This window comes from Microtus ochrogaster, chromosome X (genome assembly GCF_000317375.1).
Source record: "Microtus ochrogaster isolate Prairie Vole_2 chromosome X, MicOch1.0, whole genome shotgun sequence".
NCBI classification, from domain to species: domain Eukaryota; kingdom Metazoa; phylum Chordata; class Mammalia; order Rodentia; family Cricetidae; genus Microtus; species Microtus ochrogaster.
Genome location: NC_022026.1, coordinates 23,154,668 through 23,173,622, shown reverse-complemented (window position 1 = coordinate 23,173,622; position 18,955 = coordinate 23,154,668). Strand labels below are relative to the sequence as shown.

At 47.2% G+C, this 18,955-nt stretch overlaps 1 protein-coding gene across 7 annotated transcripts in view; it reads left to right on the top strand.

Annotated features, from left to right (window-relative positions):
* Dlg3 (discs large MAGUK scaffold protein 3) overlaps positions 1 to 16,460 on the top strand; it is a 51,417-nt gene extending 34,957 nt beyond the window's left edge. For 4 of the 7 annotated variants that reach the window (XM_026784742.1, XM_013350518.2, XM_005358603.3 and 1 more), the window contains 10 exons: positions 4,219 to 4,395; positions 5,082 to 5,157; positions 5,896 to 5,995; positions 9,433 to 9,474; positions 10,650 to 10,700; positions 11,221 to 11,322; positions 11,937 to 12,109; positions 12,816 to 12,925; positions 13,208 to 13,299; positions 14,294 to 16,460. In XM_026784742.1, the coding sequence (XP_026640543.1) occupies positions 4,219 to 4,395; positions 5,082 to 5,157; positions 5,896 to 5,995; positions 9,433 to 9,474; positions 10,650 to 10,700; positions 11,221 to 11,322; positions 11,937 to 12,109; positions 12,816 to 12,925; positions 13,208 to 13,299; positions 14,294 to 14,400 (1,030 nt within the window). In that variant the 3' untranslated portion in view covers positions 14,401 to 16,460. Of the gene's footprint in view, positions 1 to 4,218; positions 4,396 to 5,081; positions 5,158 to 5,895; positions 5,996 to 7,759; positions 7,806 to 9,432; positions 9,475 to 10,649; positions 10,701 to 11,220; positions 11,323 to 11,936; positions 12,110 to 12,815; positions 12,926 to 13,207; positions 13,300 to 14,293 lie in introns of all 7 variants that reach the window. The other 3 variants (XM_026784743.1, XM_005358601.2, XM_005358600.3) reach the window with 2 other exon arrangements.
* Positions 16,461 to 18,955: the final 2,495 nt, after the last annotated feature.

The window sequence follows — 18,955 nt, the reverse complement described above, 5'->3', positions numbered from 1 at the left end:
AAAAAAAAAAAAAAAAGTTAAGAGAAAAAAGGTGGGGGTTTCTCAGTCTTTTAGTCTTCAACACAGCCATCCACAGGCAAGCTTCCTTGTGTACACACAGTGGCAGATCATTTTATTATGTCATTTTTTAGCTGTGTGAAGACAAAGGTTTGGCTTTCTTTTTTCTTTCTTGCTGTCTCTTTGAATCAGATGTTGAAATGGTTCTGTGTCATTTGGGCCTTGCATGTGGTAAACTTCAGTTCTGTGGCAGTGATTCAGTTTGACTTAAAAGGGGGCCAGTATCTGTCTTAACTCCCTTAGGCTAAAGGTGGAGAGGAGGAACTATGAGGGTCATGGAGGAAGAAGGTGCTTAGAATAATAAAAGGTTTGGACCATCACTTTTTTAGGACTCTAGGCTGCTGGACTGACTGTTGCTGATGGAAGACCACAATGTTCTTTTCAATTTTTTGGATATATTTGTGTGAGGGGGGAGGAGAGAGGGGGAGAGATGTATTTTGGTCAGTTGTCACCCCCATTACCCTCTCTCGTCCCTTTTGTTTGTGACCCACTGAGATTAATTATGATTGCTTGCATGAGCATGAATGGCGAGTTATTTACTGGAGCCTGGGGAACTTCTCAATGGCATAGAAGAAAATGACTCCCTTCTCTTCAGCAGCCGTGTTAGATGTTCCCAGTTTAGCATGCTTTTTCTTAAAAAAAATTAGATTAAAAAAAGACTTAATGTGCATGAGTATTTTGCCTGCAGATACATAAGTGTACCATTGTGTGCCTGGTGCCTGTGGAGGTCAGAAGCTGGGGTCCGGTCTCCTGGAACTGGATTCGTTATGAATGGTTATGACCTACCATGTGGGTGCTAAGAACAGAACTCAGGTCCTCTGCAAGAGCAACAAGTGCTCTTAACCTCTGAGCCATGTTTCCAGCCCATAGCATGCTTTTCAAAGATCTTAGATGATTGCTGATAACTTTTTTTTTTTTGTTTTTCGAGACAGGGTTTCTCTGTAGCTTTGGAGCCTGTCCTGGAACTCCCTTTGTAGACCAGGCTGGTCTCGAACTCACAGAGATCCGCCTGCCTCTGCCTCCCGAGTGCTGGGATTAAAGGTGTGCGCCACCACCGCCCGGCTTGCTGATAACTTTTTAAATGTTTATTAAGGTTTAATTTATATACCTTTTTTGGCTACATGAAGCATGCTATGTGAGAGATTGACTTTAATCCCCTGGCTTGTTCTCCTTTGCTGTGTTCATTTCCACATGAAAGCATAACATGATGATAATGAAAAAGTCAAGGCAATGAAGTGGCTTACACAGGACTAGTAAGTGAATGTCACACCCCTCAGCTGGACAGTCCACTGTGACCCAATCAGATATGGATGCAATGATGAAGCTTGCCCATACCTTTTATTTCTTCCTTCCTGGTCTTTGCTTACTTTGCCTAGAGAGACTCTTTTCTCCCTATCTTTACCTTTGGAAATCTTGAACCTTTATTGAGACTCTATTCAAAAATCAATACCGTTTTATTGCTTCTCAGGTGCTGTGTACTCCCTGGGAATGATCTAGGCTTTGCTTTGCCTCATTTCTGTGCTTGTTGCTGCACCACACTCAGTGTGCTGTGCTCCTCTGTCAGAGGGCATGCTCTGCTAGGCCATTCAGTTAAGAATATTAAAGTTTAATTAAGAGCTTTCTTTTCTGTCAATCCAAAATGCAAATAGAAAAAACCTAGCACAACATTGTTTTGTGCTTCTCCTATTTAACACAATGCCTGCAGAAAGAATACTCCAAATGTATGTAAATAATGAAGGAATGGTATTTTATAGATATAGCCATATGGCAAATTAGTGTGTGTATTTTTAAAGATACCTGGCTATGACTTAGACCTCATGACATTTTTTTGACATTTAAGGGTCCTGATCTGATAGTGCAGAATGCTGTCCTGTGTACTTGCTGGGTCTGACCTTCATCTAGGAGGATGCCTCCTAGTTCTTAGCATAACATAATTTCAGCAGGAAAGAGGAAGAGTAGTCTTAAAGGAAAAGGCCATATCCTGGGTTTGGAAAACAGACCCAAATCAGGACAAAGCGAGGAATTGTTGAAGGAAAGATCCAGACTCAGCAAGCTCTAGAGCTAGAAAGAAGCTCTAAGAATGTGTAAGAAATTCCCCCCTTTAGATAGGAAAGTGGACAAAGTGAACTTGGAGGGCCCAATGTTCTGCTGAGTTATTTTCCTATTGGCAGCCCTGATTGATAGAAAAGGAAATTCTTTATTCATCTTTGGGTTTGTAAGTGCATATATAAGTTACAGTTTCAAACTGAGAGTTCATGTTCCTGTGTCCTTAACAAAGCTGTGGCTTAAAAGCATTGTCCATCCCTGTCTTTGGTGTAGGCTTGCCCATCATTCATAAAGCTGTCAAACAAAATCCAGATGGAACAGGTGCTACTTTTTAGTGGGAATTTGGAGTTATGTAACTTTTGACCTTATTTGCCAGGGAACTTAGAGCCTCTCCTGAAGTAAAAGACTCAAGCCTGTACTTAGTGGAGCTGTTTCTCAATTTCTTCTTTAATCGACTTACATTTTTGGAAATGGTAAAAGGAACACATGCTGTGGTTACAAACAAAGCGAGCAGTGCAGCTCCTAATGTGCATCGATAAGTGCCGCCTTTCTTGCTGGCTTTGATCAGGCTTTGTTTACTGTTGTTCAGTGCCTGAGCTGATCTTGGAAGATGTCATGAAGTTTTAGTAAAACCTTCAGATGTTTTAAGCTGACAAATTGGATTCTAGAAAACATACTTATATTACTTTCCCCTATGTTCCCCAGCTTGCTATTGTTAGCAAAGGCCAAGCAAGCCCTGTTTTCGGGTGCTAAAATATGCCTTATATTTCTACCCAGTCAACCCTGCCTTCTCATACATGCACATTCTCGTTTACCTTAATTCTTTTGTTTGCCTTTAGTTTTGGTTTTAATTTGTGAGATAGGATCTTGCTGGTTGTCTTAGGTACTTTTTTATTACTGTGAAAAAATACCATGACCAAGCACCTAATAAGAGAAAGCATTAATTGGGGGCTTCCTTACAGTTTCAGAGAGTCAGTGCATGGCCATCATGGTGGGGAGCATGGCTGCAGGAAAGGAGGCATGTCACTGGAGCAGTAGCTAAAAGCTTGCATCTGATCAACCAGCAGCAGGCAGAGAGAGCTAACTGGCAATAGTGTGGGCTCATCTTCAGTTGACACACCCCCTCCCAAAAGACCACAGTTCTTAATCCTTCCCAAACAGTTCTACCAAGTAGACCAAGCATTAAATCTCTGAGCCTATGGGGGCCATCCTCATTTAAACCACTACGCTGTGTATGCCATGCGTTCATGATCCTTCTGCCTGAGTCTCTCCAGTGCTGTGACCTACCAGCCTGGGCCACTATACCCGACTCCTGATTCATTTTGACATCTTTCTGCTCCTCCTCCAAACTTCTAAACTAAAGTGTGTTTAATACAAATTCTGTTCTTCTCCAATTTTGAAGCTCATAATGCTATTATGTATTGCTCATCAGTTAGAATTAGGTTGCTCCAGCTTGTGGGTCTTTGTAGAACAGCTGACAGATGCCTGCCTTGCTTTAGGTTGCATGGAACTCAGTTCATTTCAAATGCATTGAGTCTGGTCCTGACACATAAAGCTTGGAAAAGACCTTATAGACCAAATACCTTGTCTGCTGGCCTCTGCCTCTGCTCTTATTGTTGGAGTGTATGCATTGAGAATTAAAGGGCTTTTGATCAGAGCGTGTTGCTGAAGTCCCCTATTTGTGCTGGCCCTACACACTCAGAGTTACTATAGGCTGGGATGGATAGTCTACTCAGGTGTGTTTGTTTCCAGAGCAAGAAGCTCTGGCGAGAGGCTAGCTTCCCCAAGACCTGAATTTTGGAGCTTTTATATTTGTTTCCAAATCTCCTGCTCTTACATCCTACTGCATTTGAGAGTGGAGAGTAGACAGCTGAGCAGGTCCTACTTTGGGCTGCTACTGTGTATCTAGAAGCTGGGAGAACATAGAATTTGTGAAAAGCAGGTATATATTTACTCGCTGGGGACTGAAAGGCTACCATCTCACGGGGTCTTTCTGTCTGCCAAGACTACTATACCTGTGCTGTTATTGGGCTGCCTCTCTTTCCTCTCCTGTCTGACTGCCAGCCTCCCAGAATTCAGGGGTGGGGTGATCTCTTCACTTCTCATGTGTTTCAGGGCCCTGTTTGATTATGATCGGACCCGCGACAGCTGCCTGCCAAGTCAGGGACTCAGTTTCTCTTATGGTGACATTCTGCACGTCATTAATGCCTCTGATGATGAGTGGTGGCAAGCACGACTGGTGACTCCACATGGAGAGAGTGAGCAGATTGGTGTGATCCCCAGTAAAAAGAGGTGAGTTGTCAAGGTTTTTAGCAAGACTTTTTCTGACTTGTGTTCTCCGCCCCCCCCTCCCTCCCTCCCTCCCTCTCTCTCTCTCTCTCTCTCTCTCTCTCTCTCTCTCTCTCTCTCTCTCTCTCTCTCTCTCTCTCTCTCTCTCTCTCTCTCTCTCTCTCGTCTCCACCCCCCCTTCTCTAGTTACTTTATTTGTTTTGTGAGACAATGTCTCACTTTGTAACACAGACTAGCCTGGAACTTCCTGTTTAGTTTAGCCTAGGCTGGCCTCAAACTTGCTGCAATCCTACTGCCTCTGCCTCCGGAGTACTAGGAATCAGTTGTGTTCCAGCTCACCAGGCTTGATGTTTTGTTTTTGTTTTCTGTTTTTTGAGACAGGGTTTCTCTGTAGCTTTGGAACCTGTCCTGGAACTCACTCTTGTAGACCAGGCTCGCCTCGTGCCTCCTGAGTGCTGGGATTAAAGGCATGCGCCACTGCCCGGCTCAGGCTTTGTTATTTATCTTTGTTGGCCTGTCATACTGTAAGTTCCTTGAGAGCATTGTATAGGCCTTGTTAGGCCTTTTAGAAAGAGTCAGGACTTGGGACATGGTATTCACTGAATGAGCCAGTGTGGTTGCTGTGCCTGTCACAGCCCATTGCTGAGCCCATGTGCTGGCAATAACTAAACTTCCTGACTTCCAAACAGGGTTGAAAAGAAAGAGCGAGCTCGGTTGAAAACTGTGAAGTTCCATGCCAGGACAGGGATGATTGAGTCTAACCGGGTAAGTGGGGACCCCCTGGCCAAGGCAGGCAGCCAAGGTGTAAAGAGGGGTGAGAGGCGGGAGAACTGGGAAGCATGGAAGGCTGTCTTTTTCAGGGGGCTGGCTCTGTCCTGCTAGGAAATTGCCTGCTTTTCGGCAAGCAGTGGGAACACTGAAAGCCCAGTTAGTGTGTGGCCCTGCTGTTGGGTGACTGATTCTGGAAGGGTTGGAGCTGGCTGACTCGGTGGGGAAGATGAAACCACTTATGCTTGTCTTCCTGGCAGCAGACCCTGCCAGAGCTATGGAAACCCTGAGCAGAACCTGGTGTTGTCATCTTGCCGAGGGCCAGCCCCAGAGCTTCTGCCTGCCTCCAGACAGCACAGGGCAAGGGGACTCTCCCATCGTTTTCTCTTATGAACTTGGGAAGCAGTAGAGGGAAGAAAGGCATGGAGTAGATGACTGTGTCAGTGGCACCTTGGGGCTGTGTCTAGGAGGCAACAGTGACCTTTACTCTGTAGGAAGCCAGTGAGTGATGCTGGACTAAGCAGAGCATCTAACATCCCTACCGCATTTTCCTATAAACATGATTCTCTTCTTAACATCAACTTTCATTTAATCTCATAGACTCCATTTGTGGAAGATGGTCTTTTATTTAGTTCATCATTGTCTCCATTTTAGTTTTTCTTGCATGCTTTAAAATCCATTGTTGTTTTTTTTTTCTTCTGTCCTTCCCCCCTCCATCTTCATGTTCTTTCACAGTCGATCAAAACGAAACGTAAAAAGAGTTTTCGTCTCTCTCGAAAGTTTCCATTTTACAAGAGCAAAGAAAACATGGCCCAGGAGAACAGCATACAGGAACGTAAGTAGCAGCAGAGTCCAGAGAGCAGACCATTCACAGCCCTGCCTTCTCGTCCTCAGTTGCCCCTTCCCTTAGAAGGAGTCGGTGGCCGCCAAGTGCTTGTCTGCGCGCACCGCCTACTTCTAGTCAGGCTAGAACCTGGACTGCACAGGGAGATGTTGGAGCTTATTGCACAGCCCCTCACTTATTCAATGTCGGAGGCTCTGAGGATGGCCCAGGCACCTGTGCTGGAAGTGTGAGACAGAGCTGTGCTGTGGTGATAAAGAATGGTTTGCAGCTAGGGTTAGGGTTAGAAAATGTTTTTTCAGGAGAACAAGATCAAGGAACTAAGTGTTGCTCTCCTGGCTCCCGCTCTTATGTTTTCTTTCCCACAATTTCATTCATGCTTGTTAAGAGAAGAGCCTGTCCCTCCCCAGATCTCTAAAGTTGGGGGCTGCTTTTGGAATGCACACACATATGCAAGTGTAAGGATACCCACGTGACTCATGGCAGGCTTCCTGTTATGCAGAGTTAGTTACCACAAGAAAATATTCCTGCTCACATGAGTTGATGTGGACACAGTGTTTGTTGCTCAGCATTATCTAAATAAAGATTTATTGAGAAACACAAGGCTAATTTGGTAGAACAGGCTGCATTAGGAACCAATTCAATCCTGATACATCATCTTACCCTACCACATGCCTCAGAAATTAGTTGCTCTGACAGTAACCTTAAATACCATGTCAGTTTTGTACAGTAGGTTCTCATTCATGTCATTGTGACATTGTGAATTGTAGATGTCTCTCATTTACCAATCACTCCTCCATCTTTCATGGAGCTATCTTGTCATCCAGGAGTATGGGATCTGACAGGAGACTGACTAGTTCTGGTAGAAAATGGCCCCTAGTAGGCCCACCTAGTTCATGATTGTGATATGTGTGGGTTGTGGCCACTTGGGATAACCTTGATAGGACAAGGTGTCTTCATTTGACCGGGGCTTACTGTCCTGGGCTTGCTTAGTGGCAGGGGACAGAGGAGGTTGATTCTGCCCATGAGCAGCGGGAACCTGAGACAAAGATCTGAGATAATGTTGCCACAGTTTACCAGATAAGCCCAGAACCTCCTCATGGAGCCTAGCCTGGGGAGATGTCACTGTTTAATGGCCTAGCCAGTTGGGGATGCTCATTGGCCAATAGGGTTGCAATTTTTTGGTGCCTGTTTTCCAGAAACCCAGTTTAGGGAGCTTTGGATACCACACCACAGAGAAGTTTGCTTTGAAGGGCTTGGACAGATTGGGGTAGTATGGTGGCACGTTCCCAGGGGGGTGATAATTCTTTCTGCACACTTGGCATATAGACATTTCTCTTTCATGCACCAATGGGAGATGTGTTGCAGGGGCAAAGCAGAGACCTGGCCTCTACAACATAAATTTGATCAAAGAAGGTGTTTTTAAGCCCTGGAGTGTTGCCTGTCGTAGGCTATGGGTATATCGGATATAGACTACCTCAGAAAGACCGTCTACTCCAAGGCCTTTTGGCCACAAGCCAAATAGCACCAGGGCCAGATATCTTATGACATGGGCTATTCTTTCTTCAGCAGATAACTTCACTTTACTGTAGTTCTAAGTCTTCATTGGACTTTATACTCCTATCGCTGATGCTCACCTGCCTCTGTATTCTTCCTTCCCCTCGTTTTTCTGTTTTTTTCTCTTTTCCCCGGTTTTCTCCTTTTTGTCCCTCCCTCCCCTTCCTGTACCCCTTCTGTCCCTGCTGTCTGTGAAATCAGGACTTCCCTGGGTTAAGTGACGATTATTATGGAGCAAAGAACCTGAGTAAGTCAAACATACACACCATTAACTGTATTTGTGGCATGAGTGGAGATCATGGGAGTGGGGGTGTAGGGCACATGGGTGAAAGGGTGAGGGAGGGCAGTGTTTGTGAGACCCTTTCCCATGGCAGAAGGAAATATGTGTGGCTTCAATACCATTGTCCCTGGTATTCTAACAAATCTCTAGCATTCCTGTCTGTTTTCCTCCTACACCTCTGAGTGGTAGGGCATGAGCTCAGTGGCTGGGTCTAGGTGCGTTAACAGGCGTGCTCGCTGATGTTTAGCTTCCCGGGGAGGGTGGGGACCTGTTGCTTGCATCTTCTCCAAGTAACCCTACATCAAAAAGTCAAGGTTAGGAACTGCAGCTTTTCCAGTCCTTCTAACCGGAGACATGGTGAACCCCACATCTAAGCTGTCCCAGGGGGTCCAGGTGTTACCATGAGGCCAAGGCCAGCTGTCCATAGAGCATCTCTAAGGGACCAAGATGGCCTTGTGGGGCCACCTGCACCACTTAAGGTCCATGTATAGTTAGTGCTTTTATCTCAGAAAAGCTCTGACATCTCTATTCTAGAACTTGGTCCAGATTGAGGACTAGGAGGGCCTAGATGAAGGTTCCTTAGAAGCTACCCTCGCTTACTGCACGCATCCACAGTACTGCCTTATGGGTGGACTCTGTCCACATATGTTTTCCCTCAGTAAAAGATAAAGGTGGAAGACACAGTAACTGTCCTTGGGGGCTATTCAGGGCCGAGCCATGTGTCACGACAACTCAGCAAGTCCTTAGGGAGGTGGGCACAGCATATCATGGTCCTGGCTGAAACGAGCAGCGTCTCTCCATGTCTGGTGTGTCTGTGCCTCATTTCCATTTGCCTGCTGTTCTTTTGCGAGGGCTGCCATGTCTGTGCCTCCTGTGAATGCAGCTCTTTGCTTGAGCTTTCTCTGCCCACACTCCAAGATGGCTGGCCCCAACTGTCTGTGATGGGAGGGCTGGCTTGTCTTCCAGATAGTCTTACTGGCTTGTTGTTTCTATGTATCTGACATGTGTTTTGTGGTGGATAGAGACACAGCCCCGACTGCTGAAGCCAAGCTTTCCTCAGCAATGGGAGAAAGGTGGCTATGGGTCCTCCTGAAGATCAGTGTAGTGTGCCTGGTGACTGTTCCATCATCCAGTGATGAGCCTCTAAGTTGGAGAGTGTCACCCGATTCTGTACTTTTGGCGACTCTGTCTTGGGAGGAAATGTGTGAGCAGCAGCATGCCTAGATTTTTCTCTTTGACTGCCCTATTTCTCTCCTGCCCATTAGCCTTAGGAGATGAGTTCTGAGGCAGGATTTGGAAGCCATCCAAATCAGCTGGCTTGATTCAGATAAAGAGAATGCTTTGAAAGGGAGTAAGCCTTCTAGTGCCCATGGAGGGACTTGGCAAACTGAGTGGTCTCTGGGGACATGGAGAAGATGGCCAGAACCTCAGGATTGGAGTTCTGCTTCCCAGTTGGTTGCCTGGATGTGGCGGGCCTCCTGTGGCCTGACTCGATTGGCAGCTCAGTGTCTCTCCCGGTGCATTTGAGTTTGTGCTGCATGGGACCTCTCAGTGGTGTGTTCTGAATTGGAGTCTCTTTTTTGTTGGCTTGCAGAGGGAGTGACATCCAACACCAGTGACAGCGAAAGCAGTTCCAGTAAGTGTGTGTCATGCCCCCATGTCCTGTAGTTCCCCCATGTCGCCCAGCCATCATCATTCCACTGTTGCACCGCTGCCATCCCTGCTCAGAGGCTGCTGCTCCTTTTAGCCATGTACGCTTTGAGCCCCTGGAGATGCCGTGGCCAGTTCATTCACTTTGTTGGATGGAATGTGTAGATTAGAGAGAGAATAAGCACCATAGCTCTGCCCAGGATCTGGTTTGAAACCATCCCTGGGCTATTGAGGGAAGGGTAAACTGCCAATGATCGGGTCCCTGCCACAGGCACGTAGACTGTTGAGACTGCCAGGTTTACACATTTGCTCAGAGACCAAAAGTAAATGGCTTCTGACTTCCATCTGCCTTTCTGGGCACCTAGGACCACTTTAACTTCCGACTGGGTTACATAGGAAGGAAATTGTCCAGTATGCTTTGGGAGTGCCTATGGTTCAAACCTCACAAGCTTTGGAACACTGGCCTTTGAGGAGCCGCAGTGACTAGAGGTCTTACGAACTCCGCCCAGGAGTCAGTCTCAGGCTCAGAAGAAGCCCCATAGCAAGTATCCTGTGGCTCCATGCAGAAGCCATTGCTAGTTTGGTGAACGTAGGCACCCAGCACCAAGTGTCTTGGTGACTATTTTAGGAAGACTTCTTGATTGCCAGGTTGCATGGGGTCCACCATGAGCAGAGAGCAGGCTCAGCGTTGCTCTTAAAGGGCACTGGGGCCTTAGCTCAGATGTTCCCCACTTTCCAGATGCTTCCTAGATGTGTAAAGTGGGTAAATAGACCCACAAAGGGGTGACATTAGGCTAAAGCTTTGGCGCTTGGACTAAGTGTGTGGACTCAGGTAAAGTGACTCTGGCAGATGTGTTTCAGTCGCTTGGAGCTTCTCTGTGGTTTTCTTCAGAATAAGGGGGCACTGAATATAACCAACTAGTACCTATAAGTAGTTCCCTAGAGCTTGGGATAGTTTGGTAGAGACTTCTTGGTTTCTGGGTCTTGGTCCATAAATTGGGCAATATTTTACTGAATGAAACCACCCAGCCCAAGGCTGGTGAATGGCTTCTTAGCCTTCTTTTCAACAGAAGGTGATACTGTTGTGGTGGGTGTGGGCTATGGTGAGTACTATGTACAGACAGATCATAAAGGACTAATGTGTTTCCCTTTTTGTTGCAGAAGGACAAGAGGATGCTATTTTGTCATATGAGCCAGTGACACGACAAGAAAGTAAGCCCCCTTCTGAGAGTCTTGCCTTTGTGCCAGTCTCCCGGTCATGGGGCTCAGTATAGAGGGTATCTAGGGGGCAGGGGAGGAGGAAGCTTGGCACATCCAGCCGTCGGCTCCTCCCTAGCATCCCTGGGCATATGCCATGCTGCACATACTTTTGCACTTGGACGCCTTACAAAGGGCAGGCGGAATTTGAGGAAAGCAAGGGAAGGTCTGTTTCAGCGGAGGCAATGTGGTTGTAAAGGGGGGGGGTGTATCCTCCCCTGGAAATCTTCTTTGCCAGAACCTGTATGGAAATTTTTCCTGACTCTGTTGGAAAGGGAGATGCATCTGATTTCAGACTTGTCTGAACCTAAGATTGTCAAATTTAAAGGCTCTTTGAAGTTTTTATAGTTAAAAAGCAGAGAATAGGCATAGTTGCTTCACCTTGTCTGAGTGGTGGTCACAGAGCCTCTGTCCTCAGGTGGGGCAGGCTGTCCTGTGGGGCCTCTGCTCACTCACTGTCTTGTGCTCTCCCCAGTTCACTATGCCAGGCCCGTGATCATCTTGGGCCCTATGAAGGACCGAGTCAATGATGACCTGATCTCTGAATTCACTCATAAATTTGGATCCTGTGTGCCACGTAAGAGCCCAGGCAGACCCAGAGGAGTGAGGTTTGGTACTCTGGGAAGTATGTACTTTAAGACAGGGTCTAGAACCAGGGCCTTTGGGGACCTCCTGGAAGAGAGTAAGTAGCAACAGATTCACCCACAGTAGATGGGATTGGTAGGGTTGACATCCAACTTGGCTGCTTGATTTATGCTTCAGAGTAAAAGTTTGGGTGGTGATGGTCAGGATTGATTTTACAAATGAGGCGGCCCATCATTGTTTGAGTTTTTCTTTGTGGTGCTGGGGATTAAACCTAGGTACACAAAGTGTACACAAAGTGGTTTGAGGAATGATCTGTTTGGTTTCTCTAACTCCCATGCCAAGTTTTATGCCCTCCACCAGGCCATGTTTTAGGGATCTCTACCTTTTTGACCCATGTTAACCTCAGGCACCCTGTATTTAATATCTGGAGTTTGGAAGAGAAATAGGCCAGACAAAATTCTTTCCAAATGCTTTTTCTCATTCATCTGAAAAATTGTGTAGTGGCCTTGTGTCCCTCCCATGAGAAAGGATGAAGTGGGCTTTTATAGCCCAGATCATTCTTTGAGGCACTTATCATTTCCTTCCTTTTTCCCTCCCTGCCTTCAGATACCACTCGGCCTCGCCGTGACAATGAAGTAGATGGACAAGATTACCACTTTGTGGTTTCCCGGGAACAGATGGAGAAGGATATTCAGGACAACAAGTTCATTGAGGCAGGCCAGTTCAACGATAATCTCTATGGGACCAGCATCCAGTCAGTTCGGGCAGTTGCAGAGAGGGTAAGCAGAGAAGAGATGGTCTGGCTACCCTTGAGCCATAGGAAGACAAATGCTCAGGCCTGGCATCCACTCACATTCACATCCTTCCCACACTGCCTACCAAAGCCATGGTGTCTTTCCACGGGCCAAGCCCCAGTTATGGCATATGTCTCTGTTGTACAACTCTCATTGGAGCAACAGGGAAAAAGGCCCTAGGAGCAGCGACCTTTTCTGGTTTGTGGAAGCCGTGTTCATCAGACTTCTTGTCACGGTGACAGAACAACTTGGAGGAAACAGTGATTTTGGCTATGGCTTCAGAAGCTAGTCACTTGTGCTAGTGCGGGCACAGTAACGCCCACCGAGCTGCTTCTAGCCTGCTTGTCTCGTGTCAGGCAGGAAGCACAGAGAACCCGCTGTATGGGAGCTTTCTGATTTCCCCCTTTTTGTTCCATCTGGGGTTTCCAAGGCCATGGGATGACAGTTCTTTCCCCTGAATTAATCCTTTCTGGGAAGGCCCTCACAGGCACAGCAGAGAGCTTCACTAATCTCAAGGGACTTCTTAATCTGATTCAACAGCGAAGACGAACCGCCACAGAAACAAAAAAAAAAAATAGGCTTTGAGGACTTGTCTGGGTGGCCCTCAGTTGATGTGTGGATAACCCCCCATTTTCTTGGTGGGGCCCTGTAGCCAGGGACTGGATGAACTGATATGGGTCTGCTTTTTCAGGGCAAGCACTGCATCTTAGATGTTTCTGGCAACGCTATAAAGAGACTGCAGCAAGCACAACTTTACCCCATTGCCATTTTCATCAAGCCCAAGTCCATTGAAGCACTTATGTAAGTGTCCATGGGACTCAGGTGACCTTGGAGAGGAAAGGAAATAGATGTGTTGGGCAGGGGTAGGACCCAGAGAAAGCCTGAAACCAACTCTGAGTGCCTGCTGTTCCTCCTGTTTGGGGGCCTGGGCATACGCTTCCCTCCCAGTTGGGCTTTGAGGAGGAGTTTGCCATGCGCTACTCTAAGGTGTTGTTTAGCAGATTTTTAGGAACTCTAGAACATTGTTGTGTTAACTAAATCATAAGCTCTTTTAGAAATACATTGCTTCTATGTCTTTGGCAGGGAAATGAACCGACGGCAGACATATGAACAAGCAAATAAGATCTATGACAAAGCCATGAAACTGGAGCAAGAGTTTGGAGAGTACTTTACAGGTAAGATCCAGGAGTCTGTGCGCTCCCGAGTCTGTGGGATGGGCCAGGCCAGCTCAGGGAGACTTAAGCAGAGCGAAACTGCCTGGGGAGCTTTCCAGTCACTGAGCACAGACCTTTCTCCAGCACTCAGGTTTCCTGTCAGCCACCAGTTAGCCAGGTTCTAGCACAGGCCACTCCCAGACACTGCTCTTGTAGGTTGCTTTGTTTGTTTTCTTGCTCTGTGAGATTGCATGTTCCTTCGACTTTTCCTCCCTGCTTTTCTTCCTGAATTTTGTGTTGAGTAAATATTTGTTGATGTTTTCTTAGTGTGGTGTTTAAGTTGTCTGTCAGTCTGCACGTGTGCACATGTCACCTACTTTAGAAGGCCAGTTCTTAAAAGATTGGGAAGGTTCCCTTTAAAGTACGGTACTGGCTGTGTGCAGGCTGGCAATGAATAAATTCAAGCTCAAATCATTGGATTAGCCAAGTCAGGAAATTATTTACATGCCATGGGTCTTTGGAGTCCTTTTAAGCATCCATATCTCTGTCTTTGTCAAACTGACCCCTGACACAGCAGATGTGATGGCTCATAGGAGCTCTGCCTTTTGCCAGAAATTGTGGTTTCTGCTCTTCCTCTGCATGACTGGGATTTTCCAAAGCTTTGGGTGAAGCTGCTTTAGTTATAGGCTGCAATGGGAGCTTCAGTGGCTGGCATGCATTGGGTACTCAGTAAATATCTTCACAATACATGCATTTCCTGTTCACTGCTAGTCTCACTGGCTCTGGCCTAGTTCAGCCAGATGTCCAGCCCTGGGCTCTGGGCATCTAGCCAACTACACTTTTGCACTCAACTCTAGACAGTTAACACAAGAAGCCAGACCCATGTTTCTGTGAGCACCCATCATCCCCAGGGACATTACAGGAGGGTTGGTCATAAGAGAGGCAGGACGGCTGGGGCATAGAGGGGAGGCTTATGGACCACAGTGATAACTTTTTCTCTCTCTTTTCACTTTAGCCATTGTACAGGGTGACTCACTGGAAGAGATTTATAACAAAATCAAACAAATCATTGAGGACCAGTCTGGGCACTACATTTGGGTCCCATCCCCTGAAAAACTCTGAAGAACCCCTTCCAACCATTCTCTTGTGAACAGAAGAAAACCACGCCCTCTTCCCTCCTTCCTCTTCATTCCTGTCCCCATGGGGAGAACAAATGACTACTGTCAAAAATTTGAGTTTTCTAGTCCTGTTCTTTTTAAAAAGTTTTGTTTTGTTTTAGTTAAGTTTTTGGGATGATGCCATCTCTCTCACTCATCATGTGACTGTGCCCATTCCTGCATGGACCTTTCCCAAGCGCTAGCACAGGTGCAAATCCATCAGAGTTGTTTTCGTAAACACCCAGCAGAAGCGAAGCGAAGCGGACTGATGGAAAGACAGACTCTGGACAACTGCACAGCTTGTGAAGTGAGCGAAAGAGCCCACGTGATGAGGTGCTCCTGGGCATTTCTACCCTGTACTGCTGGCTTGCAGCTCTGAACAGCGCAACGTAATGGCAACAGAAAGTATCTTATTTATATATAGATATATATGTAATTTATATAAAATATATAGAAATTATTATATATATATATTATACACACTTCTATAATATATATATATATACACATACATTGGGACTAGAAATTCTATGGAGATGTCCATCAATGGTACTATGTTATTAGAGAAATGCTTTAATTTTCCATATTCCAATCAGATGACATCTTATGTTCCACCTGGTTGGGAAGGGGTTTGGCAACGGTAGTAAGTGCTATACCAAAGCACTCTCTCGAATTTGGTCATTCTCTTCAGAGCTAAGGTTTGCTCCAGGTGGGGCCGACCTGCAGCATGAGAGAAGGGGCTTTGACTGGGAGCTTGAAATTGGAGACTTGACTGAAAGCAGTTGCTGCCCGTGCAGGGCAGTCGTTCCTGTGCAGAAAGAGGATGAATGGCTAATGATGCTCCGGATGAAATTGCCTATTGTTTTATGCCGCCTGATGTGTCTGCATGAGAGGTTTCCTTTTTGTTCATTTCTAAGCTGCTGTTAAACCAAAACCATGTCGTGCTACTGTGTCGGCCTTCTCATTCCTCCAAATTGTCCTTTTCCTATTTCAGTGAATGCGTAGAATCCTATTTGCCAGTGCTCTCAAGGCTTGTGAGGTTCTGAAGGAGCCAGGCCTGGGATACAGCAGGTAACTTAGGCCTGGCCATCCAGTCAGCAGAGGGAAAGCAGGGGCTGGTTGAGGGCAGAGAGGAGAAGCCGAGGCTCAGAGTTCCCATGCTGGACTTAGCTGGAGGTTCCTTCATGGGGCCACTGGCAGGGATACGGGGTGCTTGCCTTTTAGCTCTGTGCTGGGACAGTGAAAGAGCACCAGGCTTGGCCAGCCATGTAGTGAGTTGGATTTGGGTTCTTTTCTTTTGCAACTGCTCCATTTGCCCTCCCCCGACCCCCTCACCAACAGCTGGTAGCTTACTGTTTCTTCAAGATGAAAGTAGACTTTAATGCTGTAAATTTGAGCTGTAGCGCTAAGACTCGCTTACTGGTGAGCTGTGAAATCTTGTTGCTTTTTTCCCCCAGAGTCTGATGGCAGTGACTGGTCCAGGTAGTTTTCCTCCCGCCGCCAGTGCAGGCAGCAGGTGTGGTCCAGGCCCTACCCCACCCCACTGTGCTCCTTTGAAGCCAACGTGCCTCCCTCACCTCCACACTGGAGGGATGACGCAGGGGAGAACATAGAATTGCTTGGCCCTCCTGGGTTAGGACCATTGCAGGCAACTCGGTGTTGACACTTTAAAGCACTACCAGCCACATTCAGGAACTCTCTCTGGTCACAGGTATCCTACCAGCATAACGAGGCTAACTGTGACATAACGTGGGGCCCAGATCTAGGAGAAAGAAAAGGCAGCAGCTTTCTCTTGGGCAGTACACTGGATTGAAGGCAAAGAGGGATAAAGCGACAGATGATTGTGACTCTCATGAGGGGGGGTGAGCAGGGAGTGTTGATTCTCTGATGGGAACTGACGCGTCTGTACAATGCTCAGCCCTCCCTCCAGGGAAGAAAAGCAAAGATTCAAAGTAAGCATGATAATAGTTGGTTTACCAGTGTTCCTTCCAAGGAGACATATATTTTTTAATAAATGATAGTTGCAATGAACCATGGCTCAGAGACGTTTTTGAAGTAGTCGAGGAGGGTGGTTGGGGCCCAACAACAGGAGGAACAACTCAGACCAATGCTTTTAGAGATGGGGGAGGAGGGCTCGCCGGGCAGTCCTTAAGGCAGTCCTTAAGAATGTGGCCCAGGGTGGTGCTGCACCCTTTGCTACAATGAAGCTAAGAGTGTGTACTTGGGCTTCACCCTGACCTAGAAGCTGCCTTCACATCACCAGCTATACGGGCCCATGTCTTTGGTGGCAAATACTGATACTTTTCTAAAAGTTGGGTTGATTTGGAAGATGGTACCATAACAAAGACACATGCTAAAGAAGCAGGAGCCAGCCTGGCAGCACGGAACTGAGAAGAATGTAAGAGAAAGCCACCTGCCAGCTACCACTTTACCACAGTGGAGGTAGCATGGGCCCCGGGGGAGAAGGTGGCAGGCGTTGTGGCCCTCAGACACTGGGAGAAGTGCTTGAAGCAGGGATTTCTGACCATGGCTGATGCCACGCAGGCAGCTCATGGGAAGAAGCCTGAGGTGGTGCTGCCATAATTAAGGTGCAAGAGTGAAAGCTGAATGGTTGGGCCACCCCTAAGGTGTGTGGGCTGAGCCCCAGGAGGGATGATCACCTCCTCTCTTTGTGGGCTTTCATGGCATGCACAGCTCTTGTCTCCATACATTCTCAGTTGCTAGAGGGAGCCCCTAACAGCTCCGCGGGGTTGAGGAAATTCACTTGGCAAGAGCAAAGGGAATAGAGTTGGCTTGTAGTGGCACTGTGCTGAGAGTCCGTCTTCACAGTGGATGGCCCATCGAGAGGGAGGACAGCTGGAGAAAATTAAGCCCCAACACAAGAAAACAACTGAGTAACTTGGGAAGGCCAAAGGGAAACGGGCCCTAGTGCGTGGGGCCTGACTGCCAGCAGTGCCTTGGATCTATGAAGTCAGGCGGGCTCTTCCCAAGTCTGCTGCTGACTGAGGCCAGGCCTGACTCAATTTCTTCTTCTTCTCTAACAGGAGGAACTCAAAATATCCAAAGGGGAAAAAAATATCCAAAGGGTGATACTTATCTATAACTAAATAAAATACTTGTTACAACCCTAATTACCAACTTTATCCTAATTTGAACATTAGCTAATGAAAGTGAAATCTTTACCTGAAGCAAGTGTAGGAGTTGAGAGGCCAGAAATGAAGCTAATAAGGACACAAAAGAATGAAGTTGAGGACTTGGATAAGCCAGACAAAAGGTGGGGCCAAGAAGGAACCTTTGGGCTCGAATCGAACAGTCTTTGCTAATGGCCACCAGAATCTTTCCTGAAGGGACATTGCCTGCCTAGTTTTAAGCACTGTTTAAGCCGAGGGAGCAATGAGATGAACGGGGTTCCCAGCATTCACTTTTTCAGGACAGCCAGCAAGTTAGTTCTGAGCACAGCGCAGGCCCAGAGGCCTCATTCTCCACGTGGCTGGTCCATGGCCACTTAGTCTTGCCACTTCAAGTTTTGTCTATCAGCCTGGTTTTCAGCTGGGCTTCCATGTCCTTAATTCCACTAATTTTTTTTTTTTTACTCATTCGGTAATTTCCTAGGCACCTCTAGGAATTGTATTATCATTGCAAATCATTTCTGAAGCTCAAATCCCAATTTCCCCAAAAACCTCCATGACTTCCAAGAGAAATCAGAACTAGCATCTGTGCTTCTTCACCTCCCACCAGAAGTGTTGAGACCTGGGCTTTGTCAGAAACTAGAACCTTAACAGTGACACCCTAAGTACTGTGTGTGTGCAGAGCCATCACCACTGGGCACGGTGACTCCTAGTGGGTTTTTTCCATGGACATCAGACTGCATGAGCTACTTCCTAAGCCTAGCCCTCCCCAACTTGGCTTGCCCGTCAGCACTCGGCCAGGAAGGAACAGAGGCAGAGGCGTGCTACTTGGCCCATTGTCCACCTCCAGGAGCCCATTGCTCTTTGACGTGGCCTGTCAGCCCTTGGCTTTTTCTTCCATGGCAGCCTCCTCCAGCCATTTGCTTTCCCTGAAGGCGCTGCCGCCCCCCCCCCCCCGCAAATACCCTGAGTCTTGGTTCTCTGCCTAGAAATGCCCACTCCCCCTTCATAGTTCCCTAGAAGACCCATTAACGTGTGAAGACTTGGTACAAGAATCTCATTCATCCCCTCTCACGGGGCCGCACCCTCTTCCCGCCAGGAGATAGAACTGATCTTTTATACCTTGTCATCTTTGTCACCATTCACACACGTGCTCTCGTCATCCATTGCCAAGAGCAGCTGGGAAGGAGCTGCCTTATCACTTTCCTAGGTAAGGAAACTGAGGCACGGTGTGATCATGTGGTTAATAAGTCACAGAACCATGAGCCAAACAGCCTATGGCTACAGCAGCTGTGCTCCCAGGCACCCCAGCAGCCTGTACCTTTGCTCAGGACATGGGACCTCGGCTTGCCCATTTGTCTTTCTGAGAGCAGTCTAGCTGCTCCTCCACAC